This window comes from Hibiscus syriacus, unplaced genomic scaffold (genome assembly GCF_006381635.1).
Source record: "Hibiscus syriacus cultivar Baekdansim isolate YM2019G1 unplaced genomic scaffold, ASM638163v2 tig00111506_pilon, whole genome shotgun sequence".
NCBI lineage: Eukaryota > Viridiplantae > Streptophyta > Magnoliopsida > Malvales > Malvaceae > Hibiscus > Hibiscus syriacus.
The window spans coordinates 757,850-783,798 of record NW_024063109.1 but is presented as its reverse complement, the minus strand read 5'-3'; the positions used below and the strand labels follow the sequence as shown (position 1 = coordinate 783,798).

General features: G+C 34.7%; 5 protein-coding genes and 1 long non-coding RNA gene across 15 annotated transcripts; 2 read left to right on the top strand and 4 right to left on the bottom strand.

Moving 5' to 3' along the window:
- The first annotated feature begins 2,720 nt into the window (after positions 1–2,720).
- LOC120164332 (conserved oligomeric Golgi complex subunit 6-like) lies at positions 2,721–6,454 on the top strand. The gene is given in 13 exon segments (XM_039174082.1): positions 2,721–3,025; positions 3,028–3,094; positions 3,220–3,311; positions 3,314–3,366; positions 3,467–3,574; positions 3,816–3,883; positions 4,229–4,352; positions 4,446–4,592; positions 4,714–4,980; positions 5,063–5,132; positions 5,135–5,346; positions 5,535–5,681; positions 5,799–6,454. Coding segments are annotated over 13 exon segments (2,064 nt in total). The 5' UTR covers positions 2,721–2,823; the 3' UTR covers positions 6,306–6,454.
- Positions 6,455–8,260: 1,806 nt separating this feature from the next.
- On the top strand, positions 8,261–11,924 carry LOC120164196 (WAT1-related protein At4g19185-like). Of its 2 annotated transcripts, none has more exons than XM_039173953.1 (7): positions 8,261–8,578; positions 8,840–8,953; positions 9,063–9,179; positions 9,311–9,593; positions 10,256–10,411; positions 11,237–11,388; positions 11,525–11,924. In XM_039173953.1, the coding sequence occupies exons 1-7, from the start codon at positions 8,376–8,378 to the stop codon at positions 11,727–11,729; spliced, it is 1,230 nt and encodes a 409-aa protein (XP_039029884.1). In that variant the 5' UTR covers positions 8,261–8,375; the 3' UTR covers positions 11,730–11,924. The 2 variants fall into 2 exon arrangements, with proteins under 2 accessions (XP_039029884.1, XP_039029885.1); XM_039173954.1 differs by having other exon boundaries at positions 8,264–8,578; positions 8,891–8,953.
- Positions 11,925–12,416: 492 nt separating this feature from the next.
- On the bottom strand, positions 12,417–16,477 carry LOC120164337 (protein root UVB sensitive 1, chloroplastic-like). 2 transcript variants are annotated; one of them, XM_039174085.1, is made up of 7 exons: positions 15,728–16,477; positions 15,362–15,637; positions 15,232–15,288; positions 14,879–15,077; positions 14,685–14,800; positions 13,131–13,307; positions 12,417–12,869 (listed from the first exon to the last, which is right to left on the bottom strand). In XM_039174085.1, the coding sequence occupies exons 1-7, from the start codon at positions 16,376–16,378 to the stop codon at positions 12,597–12,599; spliced, it is 1,749 nt and encodes a 582-aa protein (XP_039030016.1). In that variant the 5' UTR covers positions 16,379–16,477; the 3' UTR covers positions 12,417–12,596. The 2 variants fall into 2 exon arrangements, with proteins under 2 accessions (XP_039030016.1, XP_039030017.1); XM_039174086.1 differs by having other exon boundaries at positions 12,731–12,862; positions 13,129–13,309; positions 14,687–14,800.
- A 2,114-nt stretch (positions 16,478–18,591) lies between these two features.
- Positions 18,592–19,810, bottom strand: LOC120164181. The gene is made up of 3 exons (XR_005519714.1): positions 19,676–19,810; positions 19,426–19,565; positions 18,592–18,628 (listed from the first exon to the last, which is right to left on the bottom strand). It is a non-coding gene; the product is annotated as an uncharacterized LOC120164181 (long non-coding RNA).
- A 91-nt stretch (positions 19,811–19,901) lies between these two features.
- Positions 19,902–20,619, bottom strand: LOC120164315. Its single transcript, XM_039174064.1, has 2 exons — positions 20,213–20,619; positions 19,902–20,080 (listed from the first exon to the last, which is right to left on the bottom strand). Exons 1-2 carry the CDS (start codon positions 20,538–20,540, stop codon positions 19,902–19,904), a joined length of 507 nt encoding a protein of 168 aa, XP_039029995.1. The 5' UTR covers positions 20,541–20,619.
- A 1,636-nt stretch (positions 20,620–22,255) lies between these two features.
- On the bottom strand, positions 22,256–25,185 carry LOC120164162. Of its 8 annotated transcripts, none has more exons than XM_039173911.1 (6): positions 24,966–25,185; positions 24,795–24,836; positions 24,426–24,556; positions 23,958–24,083; positions 23,727–23,854; positions 22,256–22,953 (listed from the first exon to the last, which is right to left on the bottom strand). In XM_039173911.1, exons 1-6 carry the CDS (start codon positions 24,991–24,993, stop codon positions 22,671–22,673), a joined length of 738 nt encoding a protein of 245 aa, XP_039029842.1. In that variant the 5' UTR covers positions 24,994–25,185; the 3' UTR covers positions 22,256–22,670. The 8 variants fall into 8 exon arrangements, with proteins under 8 accessions (XP_039029842.1, XP_039029844.1, XP_039029840.1 ...); XM_039173913.1 differs by having other exon boundaries at positions 24,534–24,556; XM_039173909.1 differs by having other exon boundaries at positions 24,795–25,185.
- Positions 25,186–25,949: the final 764 nt, after the last annotated feature.

Below are 25,949 nucleotides of genomic sequence, written 5' to 3'. Positions count from 1 at the left end.
ATTGGAAAAAAAGTATCACATCAGTAGGTATGTTAATTTTTTTAATGGCGAGGTACCAAATTAGAACTTAAACTAAACGTGAGATATGATATTAAAAAAATAAAGTTTAAATACCAAAACAAAGCAAAAGTAATAGTTTAAGTTGTAAACGTGTGGTTCACCCTATAAAATTAATTAAGCTCCCGTGTATCCAATGCGAGAAGAGTGAGGTGCGTTTTAGCATATAGAACTATAAACATGGAATTGGTATTGTATACGTACAATCGTTATCATATAGATAGCTCAAAGGTATCCCCTTTTTGGTGCTAAGATTAGGACTTATCCCATCAACGCATTTGTATATATTCTCCATAAGGTGACCGTGAAAGAAAAGGAGCAATCAAACCAAAATGAACGTCTCTTTCATGCACAAGTATATTGCAAATTGGGGATGATAAGGTTTGCCGACATCTCAAACTCAACAACTTGCTTTAAGTTTACTACAATGCATGTTGCATCAACTTTAGGCAAAGATGAGGGAACCGTTGGGAGTTGGTTAATTATTGTTGCGGTTTTGAATTTGAAGTGCACATCTTTTGTATATTTTAGTTTGCCACTATAATTTATCTTATCTTATGAATGTAAGATGGAATTCATTTTAGGTTACAATATGTTATGGGTGTCACTCTTATCACACTACACATAAACTTAGGTTTGCTTCCTTTTTTATGAGTTTAATATTAAAGTGATTGAATGGATATATATGATGATGAATATGGTAACACACTTTTATTAATTTAATTCATTTGAAGGGAGATGAAGTAAACATAGAGATGATCTTATGTACCATTTCACTTGAACTTTTATTGAATTATGTCTGACCTTAACTACATGTGACGCATGAATATCAAGTATATATATTTTATTTTATTTTTTTATTTGTTGTAATCACCAATTTTATTCTAACAAAAATTAATTACAACCATACCCTGCTGCCACTAGACCACCAACCCTCCCAAGCCTTGGCAGCTTCTGCCACACGTCATCACCATGCCCTGCCGACCCATCAACTCAACAGCCATACATGCAACAACAACACCAAGGGTGCGTTTGGTTTACGGAATGTAAGATTACCAGTGGGAATAAAAGATTACCAGGGAATATGATTACTGAGAATGTTATATTTTGTATTTGGTTGGTTTAGCAGGAATGTAAGATTACCGTGTTTGGTTAAATGAATAAAAGATTATTGGAATGTATATTTGACCAAATTGTCCTTATTATATATTTGTATAATATTACAAATTGTAAAATATTTATATATTTTCTTTAAAAAATTAAATTCATAATATTTATATAATTTTTTTTACTGTCTCCTTAATTTTGTGATATAGTGCTAATCCATCTAAATGACACGTGATATAACGACCAGTGTTAAGAATTGGTTTTCATAAAACTCATCGAGTGGCCTCGGTATTTAAGGGAAAAATGAAGGTAAGTGAATAAATAGTTGGATGGGCTTCATAATTGGGTTATTGAACCCGGTTTTCAATATCGTACTTTTCGGTGAACAGTTTTCCTTTTTATCCATACATGTAAATTCCACAACTCGAATTGATTTTGGATTATGTCAATTCGAAATTTAATTTAATTTAATTATTTTGTTGAGTAAACTTCGAACTTCAATAATTTTAGATTGGGTCAGTTTCATGTTTGAGTTTAAAATTTTAAATTGTTTTAGTTAAGATTACAATTTTAAATTAATTTAAGCCGTAATCAATTTCGGTTATTTTGAGTTACTTATTTAAGTTAATTTAAGATTAAATTGATTTTGGTTTTCATATCGTACTTTTCGGTGAACAGTTTCCTTTTTATCCATACATGTAAATTCCACAACTCGAAATTTAATTTAATTTTAATTTATTTTTTGAGTAAATTACTTCAATTCGAACTTTAATTTTTATTTGATTTTAAATTTTAAATTGTTTTAGTTAAATTAAATTTTAAATTTTAATTTAATTTAATCAATTTCGGTTTTTTGAGTTACTTATTTAAGTTAATTTAAGATTAAATTGATTTTGGATTATTATATGACATAATATTAATTTTTATTCTTAATGTTCAATAAAATAATCATTTTAATTTATTTTTTTAAAATTATTTTATTCTTTAATCTTTTATTTATTTATCAAAATAATTATTAATTAAAAATGTTTTTAATTTTATTTATTAAATCAACTTGCTCTTTTTTCATCAAATAAGATGATGACATGTGTCACTATCTTATTGATGAAATCGTTGTATATTCATATTGTTTTAATTTTTTATTAATTTAAAATGATTACAAGATAATATATATTCAGAATTTTATTAGTCAATTGATAATAAATATAAACATTCTCTACAGATATAATTACTTGAAACTGTAATCTATAGAAAGATAGCGTTCCCTTTTTCACATCAATTGTTTAATAAATTCATATTATTTCGATTTAAATCGCTTTGAACTTAAATGTGTTTGGGTGGGCTTTCACGCTTGGGTAACTGAATCCTATAAAGTGCAAACAGATATAGATGAAGCCCAGTTTGTGAATACCCATAACTTATCGGGCATCGCACTTTAATCAACACAAGACGTAATTTTCTTTCCATCCAAAGTATCCAAACGAAACGTGGATAAAAAAAATTTAGAAAACTGAACATTTTATGATTTTATCCTGGAAAATGGAAATGGATCTAAGAATCTACCTCTAATTCTAACCTCCTACTGCTCAGAGTAATCGGAAATTTTGACAATCGATCAGAAAAAAAGGAGAGTAGAAGAGACAAGAGGAAGAAAAGAGAATGGTGACAGGGGGGCTTGCTCCTGGGCTGTCGCGTAAATTGAAGAAGGTATTGGAATGTCGGACGGACACCCCCGAAGTTTTGGCTTCTCTCAACACTATCTCCACTTTCTACGCCGAAAACACTCCCCAGGCGCGTCGCAATCTCAGATCCACCATCGAGAAGCGCTCTCTCGATATCAACCTCGATTTCCTCCGTGCTTCTCAGCTGCTCAACTCGCTTTGGATCGAGTCGAGGACGAGGTCAATTCCCTCGCCGACTGCTGCGATAAGTATATGCCCTTCCTTTCTCTCTTTTCTTATCTACGATTTCCATTCTCCTATGTCTACGTTAATTGTTCGCTATATCTTAGACTTATTTTGTGTAATTAAAGAAAGATCCGATCGAATCTGATAGGATTGCAAAGGCATTGAGCAGTTGCAGTGCTAGCACCGGTGATATTATCAATACCACCGAGAGGTTGAAGCAGGAACTTGAAGTTACCACTCAAAGCAGCAGATAGTCTCCTACTTCCTTCGAGATTATCAGCTTTCTCCTCAAGAGGTTTAGTTTCAGTCGTAAACCTTTTTCTTTTTAGTTTTAGCTTCAATACTTTTTGACGCCCTTTTTTTGAATCCATTATGCTCGTCTCCTCCATTTGTAGATTAGCGCATTGAGAGATGAAGAGTTGAATGAAAATTTCTTTAAGGCGCTTTCTCACGTTCAAGAAATTCATGCCAACTGCAAAATACTTCTCAGGACGCATCATCAGGTTAATAGTATATTTCTTAATCTAAATATGAACTCTTAGCGTATGTCTATGAATTGCCAAATTAGCCATTGATATCTTTAGATTTAAGACTTACTATAAATTTTCTTTTGTGCTCTTTCCCCTGTCAATTGCTTCTGTTGTTAGGTTTCTTTGTCATTGCATATGTTGATCTGGTTCCTTATGCTTTCATTTCAATTGTTTACATTCTTAACACAACCACTAACATGAGAATCCATCACAGCGTGCTGGTTTGGAGCTGATGGATATGATGGCTATGTACCAAGAAGGAGCTTATGAGCGACTATGCAGGTCAATCATACATAGAATGATAAAACCTTTTATTCTAAGATAGAATTAAGTAATGCTCTATGATATCTGTTAAGAGTTTGGAGTGTAGGAACATTCTAAAAGTAAAATCTCATGCTTGAAATGTTGTTAATAACTGTCCTCCCACTCTCTGTCTTTAACTTCATTCTTTTATTTCTTATTAAAGTGCGAAAATCCTTGCTACATACACTAGATTAATTGGCTCTTGGTGGCTGTTGGCTAGAAACTGTGTGTCCGGAATTCTCTACTTGACATAAAATAGGAGATAAGGGGGATTTCCACAAGTGTTAGAATAGTTGGTTGACGTGTCTTGTCCCTTTCTTGTAGATGGGTTCAGGCAGAATGTAGGAAACTGGGTGACACGGACAATCCAGAAGTTAATGAGCTTTTGAAAACAGCCGTGCGTTGTCTTAAGGAAAGACCTGTCCTTTTCAAGTATTGTGCTGAAGAGGTGACTACATTTAGTCAAAATTTTATGTACATAACTCCACTCCCTTGTGATTTTTCTGTTGCATGTTATTAAGATTTTTCGCTGTAATCACAGGTAGCAAATATGAGGCATAATGCATTATTTAGAAGGTTTATAAGTGCTCTTACACGGGGAGGGCCAGGTGGGATGCCAAGACCAATAGAAGTGCATGCTCATGATCCCTTACGTTATGTTGGAGATATGCTAGGATGGTTGCATCAGGTTTGTGAAAAAATAGTCTTCTATATGGTTTCTGCTTCTCTTCTTCATATAGTTGTATTTATATTAGGAAACAATTAATTTCATTTTTTGTATTAATTTAGCTTTCCTGAACTACTTATAGGCCTTGGCATCAGAGCGTGAGCTTGTGCTTGCTTTATTAGATCCCGGTGCATTGATAGAGACTGGATCAGCTGCAAACCCATTTCTATCCAAGAATGTGGAGAATGATTTTGGAAAGATTGAAGCAGACTTGACATTTGTTCTGGATAGGATTTTTGAAGGAGTTTGCCGGCCTTTTAAAGTGAGAGTTGAGCAAGTTCTACAGTCACAACCTAGTCTTATAATCTCTTATAAACTTAGTAACACGCTAGAGTTCTACAGCTACATTGTGGGTGATCTCTATCTCTTGTTATTCTGGTTGTATATGGTTTGCTTGTCATCTGTTGATAACAATATATGTTTGCTTACAGATATCAGATCTACTAGGGAGAGAAACATCTCTTTGCAATGCACTTTGGGCACTCAAAGATGCTGCACAGAAAACTTCTTTGAAATTCTGAAAAGTCGCGGGGAAAAGCTTTTACGGTATCCTCCCCTTGTTGCTGTAGATCTTTCACCAGCACCAGCTGTGAGGGAAGGAATCTCTGTGCTGCTTGAGATAATTGACACATATAACAGCATGATGGTTCCTGCTTCAGGGAAAAAGCCAGCTTTTGATCCAGTTATATCTGCTTTACTTGATCCGATTATTCAGGTGTGTCAAGTTTTTTCTTGAATGAGTGCAGTATTTGTCAGTGATCCTTACAATATTAAGTATTCCTATTTTCGGATAGTTAACATCTGCTCAGATCACTGTTCGTTGCATTAGAATCTGGGAGTCAAAACTTCGGTCCTTTTAGGTTTTTGTTAGTAGATCAACTTACTACCTTCAATGGAATGCAGATGTGTGAGCAAGCAGCTGAGGCACACAAATCAAAGGGATCTGGGCACTCATCAAGAAGCCGCCGAATGAGTTCTGACTCAGGCCACCTTAGTAGTTCTGCAGTTGATGCAATTTTATCAAATAACAACTCTGCTACATTCTCTCAGGTTAATAAAGTATACATCCGTCTGATCTTTTGTTTATGCTATCTCATATGCTTTACATGCACGGTTTTGGGCGTTAGGTTTCTTTTTTAAAACTCATTATATCATGAATTTATGCAGAACAATGAAGCTCCATCCAAGATCTTCCTTATCAACTGCTTGTGTGCTATTCAGCAACCCTTACTTGGACATGAGGTTGCAGCTGAATATGTAAAGAAACTCGGGACTATGATTGATAATCATGTAAATGTTCTCGTGGAAAAAGAAGTTGACACAATTCTTAGAAGTTGTGGCTTGTCGATGAAGATGCATCACTTCCGTAATTCAAAGGATACAACAGTGGGGACACCATTAGCTGAGGTTGAAGACACAACTCCAGCTTCTCTTTCAGAGTGTTTGAAGGCTTTCTTCGGATTTATTTTGGGAAGCGAGAGTTCGTTGCCTGAGTTTGAACAGATGCAAGTTCCAAAGTTGCGTGCTGATACATGTATACAGGTAGCTAGGTCATTGGCTGATGCTTATGAGCTTATTTACAATGCAATCATGGACCCGAAAAACAAATACCCAGATCCCAAATCACTGGCAAGGCATCCTCCAGATCAGATAAGAACCATTCTGGGAATATGAGTCCCTGGAGCATATTTACTTTGAAAAATGTAAAGAATCAAGTCATTTTTGGGGAGTAACTTGATGTCCTTGAGTATAAACTATAGAGGGTTTGTTTTTCAAGTTGACAAACAATTATTGTATCAATGACAATGTATCTTTTTGGATGATGTCCGGACATACTTCTGCTTCCAGAATTTTGTTTTGTTTTGTTTTTTCTTGGGTGAATAGGTATATGATAGAGCTCCAACGGCAAGTGAGGGATATATTCAGGTGAATTAGTAGTTATTTGGTCATGTCTACTTTTTTTTTTAATAATCTGGGTGATTTTAAGATTGTATCTTTTATAATATTTCTTAACTATTAGCAAAGCATATGTACTATGCATACAAGGTTATTTTGACTACTAAGATCACTCAATAGATTTTGGTTACGTCTACAAATACGTATTGAACAAGACATTATAGTGTCTGAAATATCAGCCCTTTATTGGTGTTAGGTCAAGGGGGAAATTGAAGGTTGGAAACCCGTGTCTGTTTTGGCTTAAAAATGTGAAGCCAAACCGTACCATACTATACCTTAACACGTGAGGGAGGAAGAAAAAGAAGCAACATATTTGATGTTTGGGTAGAGTTTATAGTTGCATGGGACATGACCAAATGAAAAACATGAAGCCAAATGAAAGGGAAAGATGTAAATGGTGGACTAGGGATTCTTAATCAATGTTTATGGCTATACTTGTACAACAGTTTCTCATGAATACATAATTTAAAATCAATCAAATTATAAAATGACTTATTTATTTGCTTGTTTTGGATGATTCCGAAACGCCTTTTCATTTGGAAGGAAGAGGAAAACGACTTTTCTTCCTTCAAATCAAACACTTTTGACATTTATCTAATAAAAAGTAGTTTCTCTATGGCCTCCTCGTTTTGAGACATTATGCCTTTGGGGTCGACCCCGGTAACAAAGAAGGAATCCATAAAAATTTGGGATCCGACACCATGATAAAATACTACCCTCATGATTAGACCATGTCTCTGAGATTTGATAAAAGAAAGGTGCATTAGCGGTTAATACGTTGTAATTGGATAAGTTACTAGGAATATGACGGAACGAAAGACCAAGGAAAGAAAGAAGAATGCACCAAAATGCAGGTGCTACACCAAACGCTGGTGGTTGTTTCTTGTTGTAAGTGAATGCAACGAAAAGACCCGGAAATAAATAATGAAACAATTCATATATTGGCATTTAGCTTCAAATGGGATGACTTGTTTACTTCCTTTGAGCCTCATATACACCGTCACCCCTTTTTCGACTCTCAAGATGATTCTTTACCTTTCTATCAGTTGCAACATGAAGAACATGCCTTAACTTATAGGTAAAATAAAGAAAGAAGTGGCTATACTATTTATTTTATTACCGAAGGCTTAGGCTTCTATGGGACTAGCCGAACATGCTTCGGGACATCGACCCTATGATCAGAATCTTCAAATCATTTTTTTAAAATATTTTAAATCTTAATATTTCTATTTTGATTAAAACATTTTATGAAAAAATATTAATTAATTTATAATCAATATTTATTATAGATATAATATTTTCACATATATCTAATTAATGACGTGATGAATATTACATCATCAAAAATATAATTTAATGTTAATAATTAAGTATATATGAAAATATTACGTTGTTAAGTGTTGATTATTAATTAGTTAGTTAATTAAATATTTGAGTTAATTAAATATTTTAAGATTCTTTTTTTTCCTATTCAAAATTACATGAAGCTTAATCCAAAATACCAAACAAAAAGGTATTAGGCTTAGGCATCAAGATTGAAGATGAAGGAAGATCAAAATAAATGAAAAAAAAACCCAGGAGCGGGCCAAAGCAACATTAATTCCAAAGACAGCGCCTTAATTTGGTTTCCTTTCAAATTAAAGCACGCCCATTCTTTTTTATTTCTACCTTTTATGAATTAAATCCACCAACACTAAGGTTGTCTGTTGCATCAATTTCCTCACAACTCTCATCCCAAATCCACCTGAATTTCTCATCTACATACCCCTTTTATTGTGAAGCACGGATATGACAGGGATGATTGGAGGAGTGGCCGAGAGAGATGCACGGAAAGCCCATATCTCCATGGCGTTGGTGCAACTCTGCAATGGAGGTTATCATGTAATTACCAAAGTAGCCCTCAATGTTGGTGTTAACCAGCTTGTCTTCTGCGTCTTCCGTGATCTTCTTGCTCTCGCTCTTCTTGCCCCCATCGCCTATGTTCGTGAAAAGTACGTCCTTTTTGTTTTTTTTTCTGGGTTGACTCTGCTTATGTTTTTTTAAATCAATTGTGTTTTTAAATTGGATCATTTCACTTCTCTTCGTTTTTTGTTCTATTGTTTGGTTTGGATTGGATTCACAATTTGAGATTTCGATGATCTGTTTTAACTCAGTTGTATTAAGATGATCCACTGATTTTTTCTCATTAAGATCATCTACATTGTATGCGTAGGCTAAATTGACTGCCTTAGTTATTTTTGGTTTCCTGGAAGCCATAATCGGAAATATAACTTCTGGGGTCATTTTGTTCCTCTTTCCTGCAGAAGGGTTCGGCCTCCTATGACTAAACGCCTTCTCCTTTCTTTCTTCTTTCTTGGGTTAACTGGGTGAGTAGTTATTTTCTAAACAGCCCTAATTGGATACGTCATTGTCTCTGTTTGTGCCTAGTAAAACTTCCTGCTAGCCAACTTATCTGGTTCTGATTAACTGGAATAGGATATTCGGCAACCAGCTTTTATTTCTCATTGGTCTGAGCTACACAAATCCAACTTATGCTGCTGCCATACAGCCTTCGATTCCAGTCTTCACCTTTCTCTTGGCTGTAATGATGGGGTAATGGCAACAAGTTTATACTTTTATCGGTTTATGATATCGGTTCATTTCTACATTTCTTTTAAATTAGATGCATGCATTTTGATGTCTGTTACTTTTGCCATATTTTGTATGAAACTCTCTACATGCAGTACGGAAAGAGTGAATTTGCTCAAAACCGAAGGTCAAGCAAAAGTTGGAGGTACACTAATCTGTGTTTCCGGTGCAATATTAATGGTTCTGTTTTGTGGTCCAGCTTTAATTGGACAGAAAGATGCGGACTTTTCTCATTATGACATAAGTGCCAGGGGTCAACCAGAACCTTCTGGATGGCTCGTGTCTAGTTTTCTGGAGTTTGGTCTTGAATATTGGCATATTGGAGTTCTATGCTTGATAGGGAACTGTATGTGCATGGCTTCTTTCCTGGCCATTCAGGTATGCCTTCATAATCATATGGTTGATTTTTGGACGATTATTAACTATTTTCTCTTTTACCACTTCTGTTAGCTAGTCTTCTTACAGGAATTTTTCAATAATTATTAATCAGAATGTATCAGTGCAAAGTTTTTCCACGTAAATGTTCTTTGCTTGTATTAGATTAAGTTCCATATCTTATTTTCTGGAGGAAATAAACAGAAATCTCTGTTTAGGACAATAAATGGACAACAGCCAGTGTGGCCATGAATATAATTTGAGGTTTGATATGCCATTCTTGTCTTTGATCTGTGTCTCATTAGTTTTTTTATGATCTGATCCTATCTGTTATGATCATATAATTAGGTCCTTTGCAATGCCTGTTTTAAATTTTAATCATATCTTGGAGTAACTATCTCTGGTGCTTTTTAATGTTGTCTTGCTTCAGCAACACTATGCATGTAAGCAGTATCTACTGTTTGCTTTTGCTCAGTGGTCTACTTTCCACAAGGACTAACGAAAGTGATTCTTATGTATTCTTATCATTAACATCTACATTGAATTTCCTTAAAATAGTGCTGACTTATTTTATCGCATGCATATTTACTAGTGATTTGAACTTCACGTGTATTTTCTTGTAATCTAGTTTTGAACTAAGGCTCATTTTCTTTCAACAATTCCAGGCTCCAGTTTTAGCCAAGTATCCTGCAAACATTTCTGTCACAGCCTTTTCCTATTTTTTTGGTGCTGTATTGATGATAACAATATCCCTTTTTATGACCAACGAGTCAACAGACTGGAGGCTGACACAGTCTGAGCTTTTTGCCGTCTTATACGCTGTAAGTTTCTTGTGGACTTTGTATTATCTCCATTCTTAAAAAGTTTTGCAATTCCTCTTACTGAAAGTCTGGCGATCAAAGTTGCTGCTTTATCTTAGTTTCAAATGTTATCGTGGGCTTGTTTTAAAATCTTCCGGGTCAATGCTTGATATTCTAGTTTAGTGATCAAGACTGAGGCTCAGTTTTCAAACTTTTGTCATTGTAGCAGGTTGAAGTGAAGGAAATGAATTCATGTAACCATCTATTTATGAACTGGTGTGCTAACTTGAATCGATTTGTCTAATAGGTGTTGGAACAAGAAACTTAATAGATTTAATTGGAATAAGAAATATAAATGGTATATATAGCAACTCCCTTGATATCCCCCCCGAGAATACATGTTCTTTAGTTTGGCCTATAGTTTCCTCCTCATCTACACACATTTAGGAACGTAAGTTTCAGAAAAGTTCCCGTTGAAGGTAGCAAGGCAATTCCCAGAAAAAGCATCAGGAAGTGCACGATTTCTTAAGAGAGAATAAGTAAGTGGACGTAAATGTAAACAAGGAAAGTGTGAGAAACTTTTGGTAGAACAGGAAAAATGGGTAAACATTTTGTATGGTTAAACAGATCTTTGTCGCCCTCGGGGTCTGTAATAAGGATTTTAGAAGCTACCTATCAAGGATGCTGGAATTCCCTTATGGTCCTGGAAAAAGGGGAAACGTTTTAGAATAAAGGCTCCATGAAAGTAACAATAATGTGATGTCCTTAAAGTATCTTAAAAACTTAGCTGCCTACCAAATAGGTAAACCATAAGCCTAAAGCTATGAGAATTTCGGTTTTCTTCAGGGAATTGTTGCATCTGCTCTTAACTATGGACTCCTGACGTGGTCGAATAAGATCTTGGGGCCTGCTTTAGTTGCTCTTTATAATCCACTTCAACCTGCAGCATCAGCATTTCTGTCGAGAGTTTTCCTTGGCAGTCCAATTTTTTTGGGAAGGTTCTATTTCTCTCTTCTTGTACAAAGTAGAACTTAATAATTTCTCATCAAATACAAAAATAACCCTTGTTTTTGCTCACTTCATTTATAAAAAGCTAGTTTGAACTTGGTTTGGTTTCTTTTGTCATGGCAACAGTGTGCTTGGAGGTTTTCTAATTATTGCTGGTCTATATATGGTCACTTGGGCGTCCTACAAAGAAAAGCACACTGCTACGGGTATGGTGCCTCTTGTCGTTCGGCCTTCTGAACCTCTCGTTCACAAAGATGCAGCCATTAACAAGAACCCGCTCCACAGAGGACACCTTTTCTCTTCCGTTTTATCAGCGAAGCCCATTGATTAACTTTGTAATCCAGTGGTGGTGTAAAGTTTCCATGAGCTCTTTTCTTACAGGTACATTTACTAAGATCAAGTAGTGTCACTCGGCATTTGTAAAATTTGACGGGTAGCAAACGAGAAATTCGTTAAATCCATCTTCAAATTGCTATAAATTTAGTTTCTTCCACCTTTGTCTTAATTTGTTAGAAGCAATGCAGTTTGCCAGGACACCAATGATTTATTTATATACAATAAAAAATTAGTCCCTGCAATGTTTTTTTAATTAAAATTATTACTTAAATTTGAATTTTTGCTATTTGAATATTTAAAAAAAACAGTTAATTCAAAAACTGACAGAATTAACCACATTTAATTAGATTCAGATAATTGATTTAGCAAATATTTCGAGTCAGCTAATGGTTAACAACTTTAGATGTTTGACTAATGATTATTCGATTCGGATATTAACCGAAATGACTATTTGAACATCCCTAGTATTGAGAAAAATTGAAGAGTTTTGAGGAGAAAATGGAGTGATGGTAACATTTTTGTACATGCATCAGCTCAGTTAATTACAAAAAGGAAATGTAAACACTAGCTATCAACTTTTACCAATGATGTTTATAATTTACATCTCATGTTACTACTTGCTATAAGCAAAATCTGAATTTTAAACAAGATACCAAAAGGAACATAAAGATTCGATGCGCACAAGAAAAGATTTCACTAAAGAGTAATACCTTGTTGTCTTTGTCCCACTGCCTTGTAAAAGCAACTTCTTACAAAATTTGTTAGAACTTAGAAATGCAATTATTCCTACTTTTCTTAAGCCAAAAAAAGATCAAAGCATTCCCGTTATCCTTTCTCACATCAACAGCAAGAAGCAGTCGATTCATACGGCCACGTGAACAGGTCGAATTCTGTGTGGTAAAGGCCTTGCAATAAGTCCATCAGTTGCCCATCCCACTGATTCACTGTCGATTTTAACATGGTTGAATTCCCTTTGCACGTACTCGAGAGAGATTTGTAGCCTACCCCCTTGTCTGCAGTCATTGGAGGCACCCCTTGATTTGATTCCTGCATTCCTCTCCAACCAGTACAAGTAATTTACCTGGAAAAGTGACTTCAGCATATCTTGTGGTGAACAACTTTCTTTAAGCACTACCTGGTTTACCAAAAAAGAATCTTGAATTAGTATCGGTGTTTCTATTACATCATCATTGAGGTCGTCCTATTTTGATGGCAAAGTATTCAACAAATTTAAAGACTAAGTTGTGTTCAGGAATTTGTAACAGTAACAAATAAGAAGACTACTATAGGAGAGACGAGAAGAAACCGAGCTGAGTCTTTCAAGAATAAGTAAAGTATGTTGCCTTTGTGGAATGAACGAATAGAGGCTAAAAAGCCACAATGGTTATTCACTTACACAGAATTTTCCTTCTTGTTCAGTCAGAATGTAGCCTTCATCTTTATACAGACTGAATAGAGCCAGTGTATCCTCCTTGTTGTTGACAATATCACTGAGTTTTGATCCCAATTGCAACCGAACCCTGATTTCAGAAGCTGCCTGCTTCGCTTCAGAAGATAGTGCATCTGACCGTTCCTGAAAATGGGAATTCATCACAGAATCTCTTAAATTTTGTACCGAAACTATTACAACCAACTCTAGAAAAAGATGTTATAATTGGTTGTTTTACTGGTGCATTGACCAGTTTACTACTCAGGCAGATTTTAGAAAGTTGAATTGATAAGATAGATTATCACATCCCATGCTTGAGCTGAATGCAACCATCAAGGACTAGAAGTCCTGAACCCTGGTACAAGTTCATGTTCTAGAGAACCAGAGTTATAAACAAAACCCTTCCAACAAGTTTCTTTTAATTGCAACTGATTTGAAATGGGGAGGTGGAAGGCAAGGCTCATTTCAGCTGGATTTTTAGAAAATTGCTGAAATTGAGAGGTGAAGCTAATGCCTTGTTCAATTCTGGTTTGAATTGGGCTAAGGTTGATTGTAGGTGGATTTGGGACAATACTAGAATGGTAAAGGAAAAAGTGAAGTGGCATGGGCTTCTTTGGTTCCCTTCCCATGTGCCCAAGCATTCCATTATAGCTTGGATGGCCATCTTAGACAGGTTGCCTACAAAAGATAGATTGGCTTGATTTGGGATAGCCACTGATGTCTTGTGTGGTCTTTGTGATGCTGCCATGGAGTCTAGGTGCCACTTGTTCACTGAGTGCCCCTTCTCAAGGGAGGTTGGATGGGGAATTTTGTGTGCTTGCCGGCTGCAATTTAGAGGATTGAGTTGGGATGATCAGCTCCTGTGGGTAATGGAAAACTTAAAAGGTGGTTCTCTTCTTGTTCGTATCCTAAAGTTGGCTTGGGTGGGGTTCTTTTATTACATTTGGGAGGAGCATAATCATCGTTTGTTTGGAGTACCAAGACGATCGGTTTCTGTCATTGTTGAATGTGTAAAGGAGATGGTTCGAATTAAATTAAGTGTTTTATTGATAGAAGTGATAATCCGATTTTGTGTGCTGATTGGGGCATTTTTTATGGACCAATCTGTTTAGTTTTGCTGGTTTGACTGTGATTCTGGCGAATCAGTTTTGTGGTCTGGTTTGTGTTGGTTTTGTAGGCTGTTGTGGTTGGCTGGTTGTTTATAGCAGCTAGGCTGCTTTCTTTGATAATATATGATACATGACTTATCCAAAAAAAAAGTTTTCTTTTAATTTAACAAGAAAATTAGTTTAATCACAAAGAAGAATTTTTTGAAGTTTTAACCTTCTTAATCTCTTAGGTTATTCATGTTTCTACTAATTCCTCAACCAGGATATGCATTCAATATAACAGAGGCAACCTAGAAAAAATTAATCTCAAAGACCTCCTTAAGTATTGACCCTAATCAATCAATCCAGACTTTCATACTTTGTCAATTGGTAACCATCTTCTGAGAGAGCTTTGAGAAAGTCATTAACTCACTCTGTTTGCGGAAATAAAATTCAGGAATGGCACATCTGGAAAAAGCGGCTCCTCGGCATTGACCTCTTTGATCGAAGGTGCTTGACCACTCAGCAGATATTCACTGAAAACCAAACCTGTTAAAACAATAAGATTTCCATTACTTAATGAACTAGAACTCTCTTGTAACAACAATGTTAGCAGAGATACATTACTCGCACGATAGGGATTTAAAGTCCTCAGTTGAATAGATTGATATGATTTCAGATTGCAGTACATATGGATCCAAGTAACCACACCGAATGAAGCAAGGGCAAAAGATGTAGATGAGCCAAAACAGTTAGCCAATGCTATACCAAGAGCAATTCCAATCGACTTGCTCACCATTCCCTGAGCTTCACCCTTTGCAATTACCTAAAAAAAATAATTAACTTTAGTAAAGACTAAGTCACAATATCATTAGAAATGCCACTATCATGCAGAAACCAATTTGATTATGGTTAAAGGAAGACATTTGGGGTATTAACTACATACCATACTGGATACCACATAAAAGAACAAACTTTACCTCAGCAAAGTTCCTTTGAGCAGCGAAACCGGCATTGAAACAACTTCTAGTAGCAGCCTGGAACCGACCAGTGATTGATTAACGTGAGAGATAAAGGCAATAAGAACAGCACTATACTTAATTTGAATACCTGGATGAGAGCAGCTGCTGATCTTCCAGCCCCAGCAACAGCACCAATAAGAACAAAGAGATGGGGAAAAACAGGGGTCAAGATTTCCAATCCAAAGGCAGCATTTTCAAGGAGATCGGCAAACAACCTCCAGCCTTTCGGATTGACATCGAAATGTCTTCCATATTTGGACAACATGATTTTACTCAAATACCCAATTCCATCCTTTAACACCCAATTGATAGCAGCAGCCGTGGGAATAGCCCCTTTCCCCAACCCGACAGCATAGAGCAATGCCTGAATAATAGCCAACAAAAGTGAGCACCAGATGTTCTATAAAATTCCTAAATCAGAAAATAAGAGCAAGTAATTAAGACAAATTTTTACTTGGGTGGCAAGAACGCCACTCATTTGGCTAGCAACGCCCTGCACGCCTCTCCAAAGAGCGTAATCAAGATAATCACTGGTAACGCTGTCGGGGAAACCTTCGGGGAGCAACAACCGCATCACAAGGTCTCTGCATTGCCCCCAAAGAGTTGAAAGCGACATCGATTTTGTTAAATTTACAACCTCATTCGAAACGACAAATGCATCATCTGAGAAATCAGGAATGAGCTTAGTCCACTTTCCCCCACTCACTTCCCAAACGATGCCATCTTCCTCTGTATCCCTATTGGTTCTCGCGAGGGCGGGAGATAATTGGGAATGGCAGAAACAAGCAAGGAGCGAAGAAAGGAACAAAAGAAAAGGATAAGAAGATGAAGATGAAGAATCGTCGTCCCACCACCAAGAATCGGACCAAAACAGACCATCGTTGTTGTTGTTTCCGCCGTCACATCCGCCACCAACAGAGAGCAAAGGGAAGGACCCACAGTTAGCAGTAACAATATTAATAATTGGTCTAGAAGACGATTTGACGGGTAAGAGGGAAAAGAGAAATGGGGTTGTAGGAGCACGGATTGAGGGAGACGATGATGAAGAAGGGAAGGCAAAGGGTGAAGAAATGAGTAAAGGCCTGCAACTGAAAGCGCAGGCCATCTGTTACAGCGCCTTCTCTGTTACACTAACACATATATAGAGCAGCGTCAATTTGGAATCGTCGTTGTTACTTTGAGGGATTATTATGCATGTGAAAATCAATAGTACTAGACATAGTTTGCTTGGAGAGTCAACTCAGGGCTCCGATCCTCAAGAGCACATGGAAGGGTTTATACGGAGGTTCTGTTAGGGAGGTAGGTGCCTTTTTTTTTCCTTCAAATATATTGCATAGAAGGTCCCCAAACTATAAACTTAATTCTATATTAGTCTCTAAATTTTAAAATATTATATATAAGTCCCTAAACTATGTCTCAATTCTAAATTAGTCCTTATGGCTTTAAAATTTCTATATCAATCCTCAAACCATCGTCGCCATTCCATTTTCATAATTTTGTCAATGTATCGTTGATTCTATTAGTTAAAAAACAATATATTTTTGAAGGTCTTGTTTTCTATATTCAATTTTCAAAACCTTTAAAACAATACGTTAACGGAAGATGAGAAATAATCGATGATTTAGAATTGATATAGAATAATCTAAAGATTAACAATGAATTTAGAATAAAAATTATATAATTTAAGAATTTTTTTCGTCAAAACAACAAGTGCATGTTCCATTTTACCCTCATTGACTTCCAATATGAGGAGGACACTTGATAGTTGCATGAACAACAAATAAGCTGATGGAGACATGATTGATGTTGATGATGGCTAAAAAGGTTTATTCATTCTCATTTTAACTTCATCTGCCACCAACAGACGCCATAAACCAATGTTTTCGTTTCTCGGATTGTAGTTTTCAATCAATGTTTGAAATGGGGATAACCAAGCATTTCATACTTATATTTTAACAAAATATATATACGATATTGCATTTTTAAAAAATATTTAATATATACTTCTATAAAAATTAGAAGGGAGATGTTGGAGAAAAAATAGAGGGGAGACAGGGGGAATAAACTATACAATTTTTATGCATTATTAATATATTATTTGTTTTTGAGTGATTAACATACCATATATAATTGATTATTTAAATTGGTTAATAAATCATAAATATATCTTGTATACCGCAAAGATAAATTAAATGATTAACATTTATATTTATTCTTAATTTTTTAATAAAAGCTGTTAGTTTAATTAGAAGAAATATACATAATTATAACGAATGCTTAACCATAATAGTAAATTAAACACATAATTAAAATATTTTTCTATAATTATTACAAGAAACTAGACACTTGAGATCATACAAGAACCATATAAGAAAATGTTAAAACCAACCTAAATACTCAAACAATGATAAATACAAATATAATTGATTGCATCGGCAAATGATCATAAAAAGGAGATGAAAACTATTGAAATACCACTGACAAATCACTTATCAGAATCGAGCGACGTGATAAAATATTCATGAACAAAACCACGTATCTCAATCCAATTCGATGGTCCAAAGCAGGAACAATAATTATAATAACAAATAAATATAATCTTGATCAGTTGAGACGTCATCAAATTCAACCCTAAGAAAATTAAAACGAAAAGAATGACCGAAAACGTGACAAAAAAAAACATGCCATAAATCATAGAAAAACGTACCATGAATGCATAATTATTAAAAAAAAGACATAAAAAAATAAGTGAAAAATAAGAAGTATAAGCGGCTGACAACTAACACTAAAGTTGTTGCTGCCGCGGTCAAATAAAAATAAAATGTGTTAGCGACACAAGGAAAAATTAGTAACAACATTTCATTTACTATCGAGGTCGTTTGGTTCGTATTGTATTCTTAATTATTTAAATAAATAAAAGTTTTGTTCAAGTAATATGAATGGGTTCAAAATTTTAAAAACTATATTATTTTACTTTATTAAATATAGTTAGTATTAGTAATAATATTTATAGTTCTGGATAGTTAATTTAAAGGACATACTGGCTACTGCAACATCATGTTGATTAAAAGGTATATTAAAAATCATTTGATGGTCAATGGAGGCGTGTTCCCCAAAGACTCCCATGATGATTCCAGTCGCATTAGATGTAATTTGTTGACAAATGGTTGGAGAATCTCTGCCTCTTCTTCCGGAGCAAATGCTAAGCTCTGGCACTGTCTTACCATATTCCCTGAAGTGACATTTATTTTAACATTCCATCAACCTCCAAAACACACCTCCTTTTCTTAAGTTTCAGAAATCATACCTATTATAATACAGAATCAACAATCTTTCTGAAGCCATGATAGCTAACCTGAAAACATGAATCTATATATGTAAAATTTTATGTTAGGAATCGAACTTATAATATTTAAAAAAAAGAACTTAAATGTTTTAAGAACGAAAATATATCATCGATAGAAAATAAAGAAATATATCTAAAATTTATAGAAATTTAAAAATCTCAAAGGATGATGTTATTCAATTCATCCTACATGCACATATATCTAATGTTTACCATTCCCACGTATCAACGTACTCTCTGCAAAATCTCAAATTTACAATATCAATAAGTAAACCCGACTCTTCTCTTCCAATATTGCTAATTGAATACTAAATTTACAAATATCCTTCACCATACTATACATTGATTCATGAGCTCAACCATATGAGGCCAAATACACATCTCATCTTTAAGCCTTGAGTGCATTAATTGGATCTCAGTTTTTCCATATTAATTTTCTGTTCAAGCTTCTTCTTTTTTACTTTATTTTATAAAATATATTTGTTTTTTTATATTTTTCTATAGTTATTTGATAAATTTTAAAGTCTTTTATATAAATATTCTTAAAAAGTTAATTTTTTCATATAAATTAAAACAATTATAATTCTTATATAATATTTATAATTTAGTTTCATTATTCAAAATAGAGCACTTATTTTCCATTATAAAAAATTAAATTTGATTCGAGCAACCATAATTTTTAAACTTGTATTCCATAAACCGTCCAAACACTTCGTTTCAGCCCCCGGGGGGGGGGGTTCGCTCAACTATACAGGAAATCATCAGAAAGTTATATTACAAAATTAATAAAGATAATTAGAATTTACCTAAGATCTTGAGGCCGCGACAAAGGGACACTTAATTTATCGATTTGGTTACGTTTGTCATCAGTGTTATGAACCTTCCTCAGGGGAGAAGTCAGCATCAAACCAGGATTTGATCTCGAAGCACGTTTCTAGTGAAGCCTCTGCAATTTTTTTTTGAAGTTTGTTATTTCATAAGTATACTTTGAGGCATGTACAGCTTACAAGAAACCGATTTAAGAACAAACAGTTGACTATAAGGATTAGAGCTTACAATTAAATTGGCTAGAGAGATCCCAATAATATCACGGTTTGTGGCTATCTCAAGCCCTAAAAGTGATGTACCAGTTAAATCCGATGCCATTGATATCGAGTCCTCCACACACCTTCAAGTTAGGTCAGAAGTCAGAAGAAAAAGGGAGTTTCTTGCCGTGTCTCTAAGCACAAACTTAACCATGGGATTGATGAGACGACAAACGATGCATCACCACCAATCTGAACTAAGAATCACGCAGCATTAAAGTAAAATGCAAAGATGAATTTTCAAGATTGAAGTAACCTCTGGGCTCTGGGTATGCTGTCTGCGGCCATATCAGAAAATCTTCCCCAACACGAGAGCCCAAGATAGATAGACCAAGTCGCGGACAAACTTCAATGTAAATTATGCTAACCAAAGTTGCTGCAATTAATAAAATCATATTATCAGACTGCCTAAACTGCCGAAAAATGGTTAGGAAGTAAATGTTATAATAGGAAAAACCATTGCAGTGCCACTAGATCAAAATTATGGGGATTATTGCATGAAAGTTACCACTGCCACATCCAGAGCTCAGCACTTTGTGTAAGTATGAATGCTTAGAGTCTACAAGAGCAGGGGATCTTTTAAAGCCTCTCAACTCAAAAAGAACTAAATTGACTGCCTGCAAAACTTCAACCAGATGGCAGCCTATGTCCCTTGAAACTGGCTCCGCCTCGACTTCTTTAGTAATTGCATCTAACTCACTCAGCCATTCAGATAAGGTCTTTCCACCCAAAGGCATTTGGTCCACAGTGTCCCACTCTTTGGTATCAGATGAGGAAGAAACATTCATCCTTTCATTGAGAAGGGAACGAGTGTCCATTTCTCGGTTGTAAGCCATAAATGACTCGTCTTCAGCTGCAACATAAAGCAAAGACTACACAAAAAAAATATCAAGCAAAACAAAACTTCCAACATACGTTTCAAGAGCATGAACGAAGCAATGACACGGCAAATGAATTAGTGAAGGCCATATAAATTATCTATTGGATAGCATCATTTGTCAAACAAAAAATAAGATGATGTAGGCAGGTAGGCGTCACTCATTATATATGTACCTTAGCCAGTGAGACGTCTTCATCTTTGGAGTGAAAGGAGATCTCCCGAGTGAAGTTGTCCCTTGCAGTCTTTAGAGATGGTGACATTGTAATTCGAATTCAACAGAATATTAGAAAAAGAAAATGTAACAAGAAGATGATTAACATGGTGATGCAGATATCCAGAGTGGATGAACAACATATATGCATATATTATATATAGATCAAGATCAACCTCCTGGTCAAATTTGTGACGAGAAGAAGTCATTGGGATTGGAAAAGAGAGGGTAAGCAGAAGCAGAAGTTGAAGTAGCAGCAGAGGTCCTACTCCTCCATCTCAAGTCCTTGTGATCAGGATGGTGGTGATCATACCTGTTGAACGTAAAGAATAAACGGATAATGCTTCTTTTGTCTCTCTATAATTATACTAGTACCGTAAAATTCTATTTCCCCCCACTGATTAAGAGATACCAAACAGTCAAATAATAGTAAACCCACTTAGCAAATTAAATTACTAGGTATAGGAGAAGATAAAAAAGGTTCAATTATCAAGAAATTACCTAATAAAGAAAAAAACGGAAAAGAAATAAACAAGTTCAAAGGCTTTCCTGATAAAGCAGTGATCAGCAAATGTTTGAGAAACCATAGATGTTGCCGGTACGCAATATACTGTGCACGGCATTGTTATGAGCAAAACCGAAGAATAGAACTAAAATTTTCTCTATAAAAAAAGAGTAACGTAAAATGGAAGATGATCAATCGTATTCTCTAAAGGGTGACGGTGCAGCAGTGAGTTTGGAAGAAGAAGAGGGTTTCATGATTCCAAACAAGAAATGGATGGTTTAGAAGATGAAATAAAGCAAGCAGAATAACAAGATGAACCAAATGAAGAGTGATTTAAACACATAAAAAGAAGAATTACCAAAATCCATAACAAATTGAGCAGCTAAAACTGAAATTCTACCAAAATAGTCTGTTTTTCAATTAGGAGAAGGTAAGAGTTGGCAACATGGAACTGAAAGTGTACACCAGGGTGGAACTGTACAAGATTGGAAGGTAAGGCGACGGTTTCTTCTTCTCCCTTCCTTCAACATAATCGATACTGTAACCGCTGGACCCGTCAATGACCGATATTAAGATGAAAAAAAAATGAAATTAGGCCAAAAACAGATTCATCAAAAAGTTAACCACCTAGATTTTTACTATATTATTTTTGTTCAAATTTGGTGTAACAGAAGGACCATATTATTTTAGTATAATTAAATAAAGCTTTTCGTTTTATATAAATTTCATTTAAGTAAACTCCTCTTGAAAATTTAACAATACAATCAATCATTTAATATCAATCTTTGGATAAATTTAAGTTTTAGAAGCGTTTTGCATGAAATGAAGACTATAGCTCATGTCAAATCTAAATAATCATAAAATTTATTAGTATTGTGCATGAATCTTACATTATTTGAAAAAAAAGAGACTGATTTAATTATGTTTACGTACTTGAAAAAAATAGACCCGTCCAACAAAAGGGCAATGGTTTGCTGAAGTAAAATAATGGTTTCAGCTTTTAGCTTGAAACGCCTAATACGTTACATAATTTGGTACTACCTCCAATTATCACACTCAACCAAGAAAAAAAATAAGGGATTTTGTTCATAAGACTCTTCCATACAGAACACTGAAAGCATCGAAATAGAACATGCACTGTGAAACTCGGAATCTCACCGCTATAGTGATACATATTATACACCGGAATATGAGTACGGCGATTTCATCTCTCTCTGCTCCTTGTACTCTTGATAAGCTACATCCAACTGTTGTCCCAAAACATCGGGTAACCACTCAAGCATATATCTTTCCCCGAGGAAAGGCGCATGAGTCGATGTAAACCAACTCCCAGGGGAAATAGAAAATAGCACATTGAAAAAAGGTGATGCCTAGTAGTTAAAAGCTTTAATAAAAGGGATACTGAGGCTCCTCCAATAGTGGGATGCCAACCAACCCATAACAGAAAAGTACACCGACAGAAAACAAACACGCTTTATATGGACTGTGTTAATGGCTTGAGGCAACCGGGACTTCATATGTTTTAGGATTTTAACGAAGCTGATAGTGATTATAGATGTTGAAAATCCAGTGACAATACCAGCTATGATTTCCTGCCCCAAATATCCGGCGTTCCCCTCATTGGAAAACCAAGACTGTAAAATCTTTGTGGATCTGTTGGCATCATAACAACCAATAATTAAATTGATGAAAATAGCATTAATTAACACATGAACCATTAAAACAGACTCATTTAAAATGTCCCACTCAACTATTTGCAACTACGACCGAAAAAGGAATGATCAAAAGCGGTTAACTAACACTAAATTAAAAACAAAAAAGAAGGCATAGAAATTTTTGCATCATTCTTAGCAAAATGTTAACTGCAGCCTAATGTTACAGAAATTATGCCCTCTTAGTTCAGCTTTCCCATCTGCTTCACTAGAATCCCCTAGCTTCTTTCTCTTCCTTTCTCCCTTTCACTAGATTTTATTACCTTCTTAGGCTTCTCAAATGTACTTTCATTCTCTTTCCAAAATTCAGAAAGCACTTTGCTGCTGTTCTGTTCCTAGAATACTGCTTAAAACAACCTAATACAAACTTTCCTATATGCATAAATTACCAGAAAAAAATTCTATACCATCATAATTACCAAACCCTCAAAATTTACAGAGGAAAGCCCTTTTACTCTTAATGATGCAAGTTTGTAACCTATGTTTGGAACAAAATGAACCTCATTAGTAATTCCAAGGGCATAAAAACTAACTGGAAACCCAAGTTCACCAAAATGTAGCAGAGTACAAATAAATCAAAGGGTCCTATTCAATCCCAACCTAATTAACAACAGAGTAAGGACATTGTTGATGGGACAATAAAACAATGAAAACAACTTCCAGCAACCATATAAAATAAATTTTAAATGGGAAAATTTTACGAGTTAAACTCACATGATAAAATATCGCTTCATCATCTCGATTATAGATGGATCTTTAGCTTGGCAACTGAAAAAACCATCATTATACAACTTTACTGTAGGATTACCAGATATGTACCAGCAGTCATAGGTTTCATTTATCTGAAAAGGAGTACAGGTTCAATTATATAAAATTGCACTTTTAAAAGGAAGAATCAGGTCTGTGCTTCGTCATGAGTACCAATAGAAACTTGAAAAGCATTACCTTGAACTTATCTTTGGTTAACCAAGCAGCACCAAAGTTAGGTCTGCAACTTAGTGGAAGGGCTTCATTGGGTGCCTCTGCCAGGGCAAATTGCATCTGACCTAAAGAACGGTCTCTGTACTCTACCTGCCATATTTAAGCAGAAAATATGTAAAAGGACATAGTTTAGACTACCTAAAATTGTTGCCTTCCTACATAGTATAGACTACCTAAAATTGTTGCCTTCCTACATAGTAATATTATAATAAACTAAACAATTAGCACACCAAGAATTGGAAAATCTAAAAACCAATTGAAATATGAACATAGGAAAACATTAAGATGGAAATGCAAATTAAAAACCATCCAATCTATAATCATTGAAAAATGAAGTTGACTATGCATATTTGCCAAAGCTAAAAAATCCATAGTTTCCAAAATTATTACTGAAAAGGAGCTCATGACTTAAATCGGATAAGATATTATTACCTTGAACACTGAACTCCAGTAGTAATCATGTCGACATTTAAATTTGTTGTTTATGGAATGATAAAATACATGTTTTGCTTTATAATTCAATAGTCCAAGCTCACAAACCTTCGACGACCTAATATCCACACCTGATTTCAAATTTCCAAGGAAAAAAATATACCATAAGAAGCAAGCTTGCATTACCTAGATATTACAAGGGAAAAAATCCATAAGTCAAAATACATTAAATAACGATGTCATAAGTAAATTTGCCAGCTAAACCATAAAATTTTGCTAAAATTAAATAAATAATAATTAAAACATACTCAAATGTTACAGAAGGAAATTTCAACGTTTGATCAGCAAGAGAAATGGAGAGAAATTTACTGCTTGAAACTATCTTGCACTGTGTGGGCATGAAAATCGGATCTGAAACTGATAATTCCTCCATGAAAATGGCAAGAACCCCGACTAGAAATGATAAGGAAAAGAAAGCGAAGATAGGGAAAAGAAGGGCAAAAGCAATTCGAAGTAACATGTAGAGGAAACCCTTGTTACCATTATCGGGGAGTTCTTGTGAATCCATAAATTCAAAGGCGTAAATCAACGGAAGCTAGATGACTTCTGTATGCGTACCGGTCACCAGAATTATTTATCCGGTGATCGGAGAGCTTTCTAAAGTCAGAACTTAGAAGAAGAAACAAGAATGCACGCTACGATGGGAATCGTTGCATTTTAGACGGTTCTCTTCCTTTTCCAACAATTCTTATGTTTCCTTTGAAAAAAAATCTTTTGTTTGTTTAAAGCGTGATGTGTAAATAACGAAAAAACAAATAAATTTCTGTGTTTTAAAAAGTATATTAGAAGATAGGTAAAGTATACAAATGTTACCTGGTTATATTATATGATATTATTTTGTTGGATCATCTAATTATTAAAAATTATAAAATAATTATTTAATTAAGAAAATTATTTTATTGAGTCATTTGATTATTAAAAGTTATAAAATGATCATCGAATTATTCATATGTTCTAAGCTCGTCCTTTTTTGTCATAAAAATCGATGGTCGTATGAGCTGGATATTATCCTGTTGATTGAAATGTGATAAAATCTAATCATATAATTGTTTGAGTTGTATTTTATGTATCAATTCTCCATTTATATTATATTGTCGAACTCATGCTTGAAAGCAATAACGGTGCTAGTAGGTATTATTAAAATATTATTTTATTATATCTTAGTCAACATGTTAATGTACAACTCAGACGATTGTCAAATTTTTAACGAAAAATAAGAGTTCGGAACATACGATGAGTCGAGTAACCATTTTGTAACTTTTAATAGTTAGATGACTCAACAAAACAACATCCTATAGTCAATGAGCCGTTTTGTAACTTTTAATAGTTAAGGGATTCAACAAAGCATCACCTTATAGTCGAAGGACTATTTGTGTACTTTACCCTAGAAGATATTAAACTATATTTAAATTATTGTTTCAGTAATTGAATTTCTAAAAATTAGAAGATATTAAACTATATTTA

What these genes read in the sequence shown, in the direction of transcription:
- LOC120164315 (XM_039174064.1), bottom strand. Translation starts at nt 20,540, where the DNA reads ATGGCTTACAACCGAGAAATGGACACTCGTTCCCTTCTCAATGAAAGG. An exon ending in GAGCTCTGGATGTGGCAGTG is followed by an intron (nt 20,081 to 20,212) that starts GTAACTTTCATG and finishes TATTAATTGCAG; the next exon opens with CAACTTTGGTTAGCATAATT.
- LOC120164162 (XM_039173909.1), bottom strand. Translation starts at nt 24,993, where the DNA reads ATGGATTCACAAGAACTCCCCGATAATGGTAACAAGGGTTTCCTCTAC. An exon ending in GTGCAAGATAGTTTCAAGCA is followed by an intron (nt 24,557 to 24,794) that starts GTAAATTTCTCT and finishes ATTTGAAATCAG; the next exon opens with GTGTGGATATTAGGTCGTCG. An exon ending in ACTGGAGTTCAGTGTTCAAG is followed by an intron (nt 24,084 to 24,425) that starts GTAATAATATCT and finishes TAAATATGGCAG; the next exon opens with GTAGAGTACAGAGACCGTTC.
- LOC120164196 (XM_039173953.1), top strand. Translation starts at nt 8,376, where the DNA reads ATGACAGGGATGATTGGAGGAGTGGCCGAGAGAGATGCACGGAAAGCC. An exon ending in CTCTTGGCTGTAATGATGGG is followed by an intron (nt 9,180 to 9,310) that starts GTAATGGCAACA and finishes CTCTACATGCAG; the next exon opens with TACGGAAAGAGTGAATTTGC. An exon ending in TTTTTGCCGTCTTATACGCT is followed by an intron (nt 10,412 to 11,236) that starts GTAAGTTTCTTG and finishes GGTTTTCTTCAG; the next exon opens with GGAATTGTTGCATCTGCTCT.
- LOC120164337 (XM_039174085.1), bottom strand. Translation starts at nt 16,378, where the DNA reads ATGGCCTGCGCTTTCAGTTGCAGGCCTTTACTCATTTCTTCACCCTTT. An exon ending in ATTTTATTTCCGCAAACAGA is followed by an intron (nt 13,308 to 14,684) that starts GTGAGTTAATGA and finishes TCCCATTTTCAG; the next exon opens with GAACGGTCAGATGCACTATC. An exon ending in AACAAGAAGGAAAATTCTGT is followed by an intron (nt 12,870 to 13,130) that starts GTAAGTGAATAA and finishes TTGGTAAACCAG; the next exon opens with GTAGTGCTTAAAGAAAGTTG.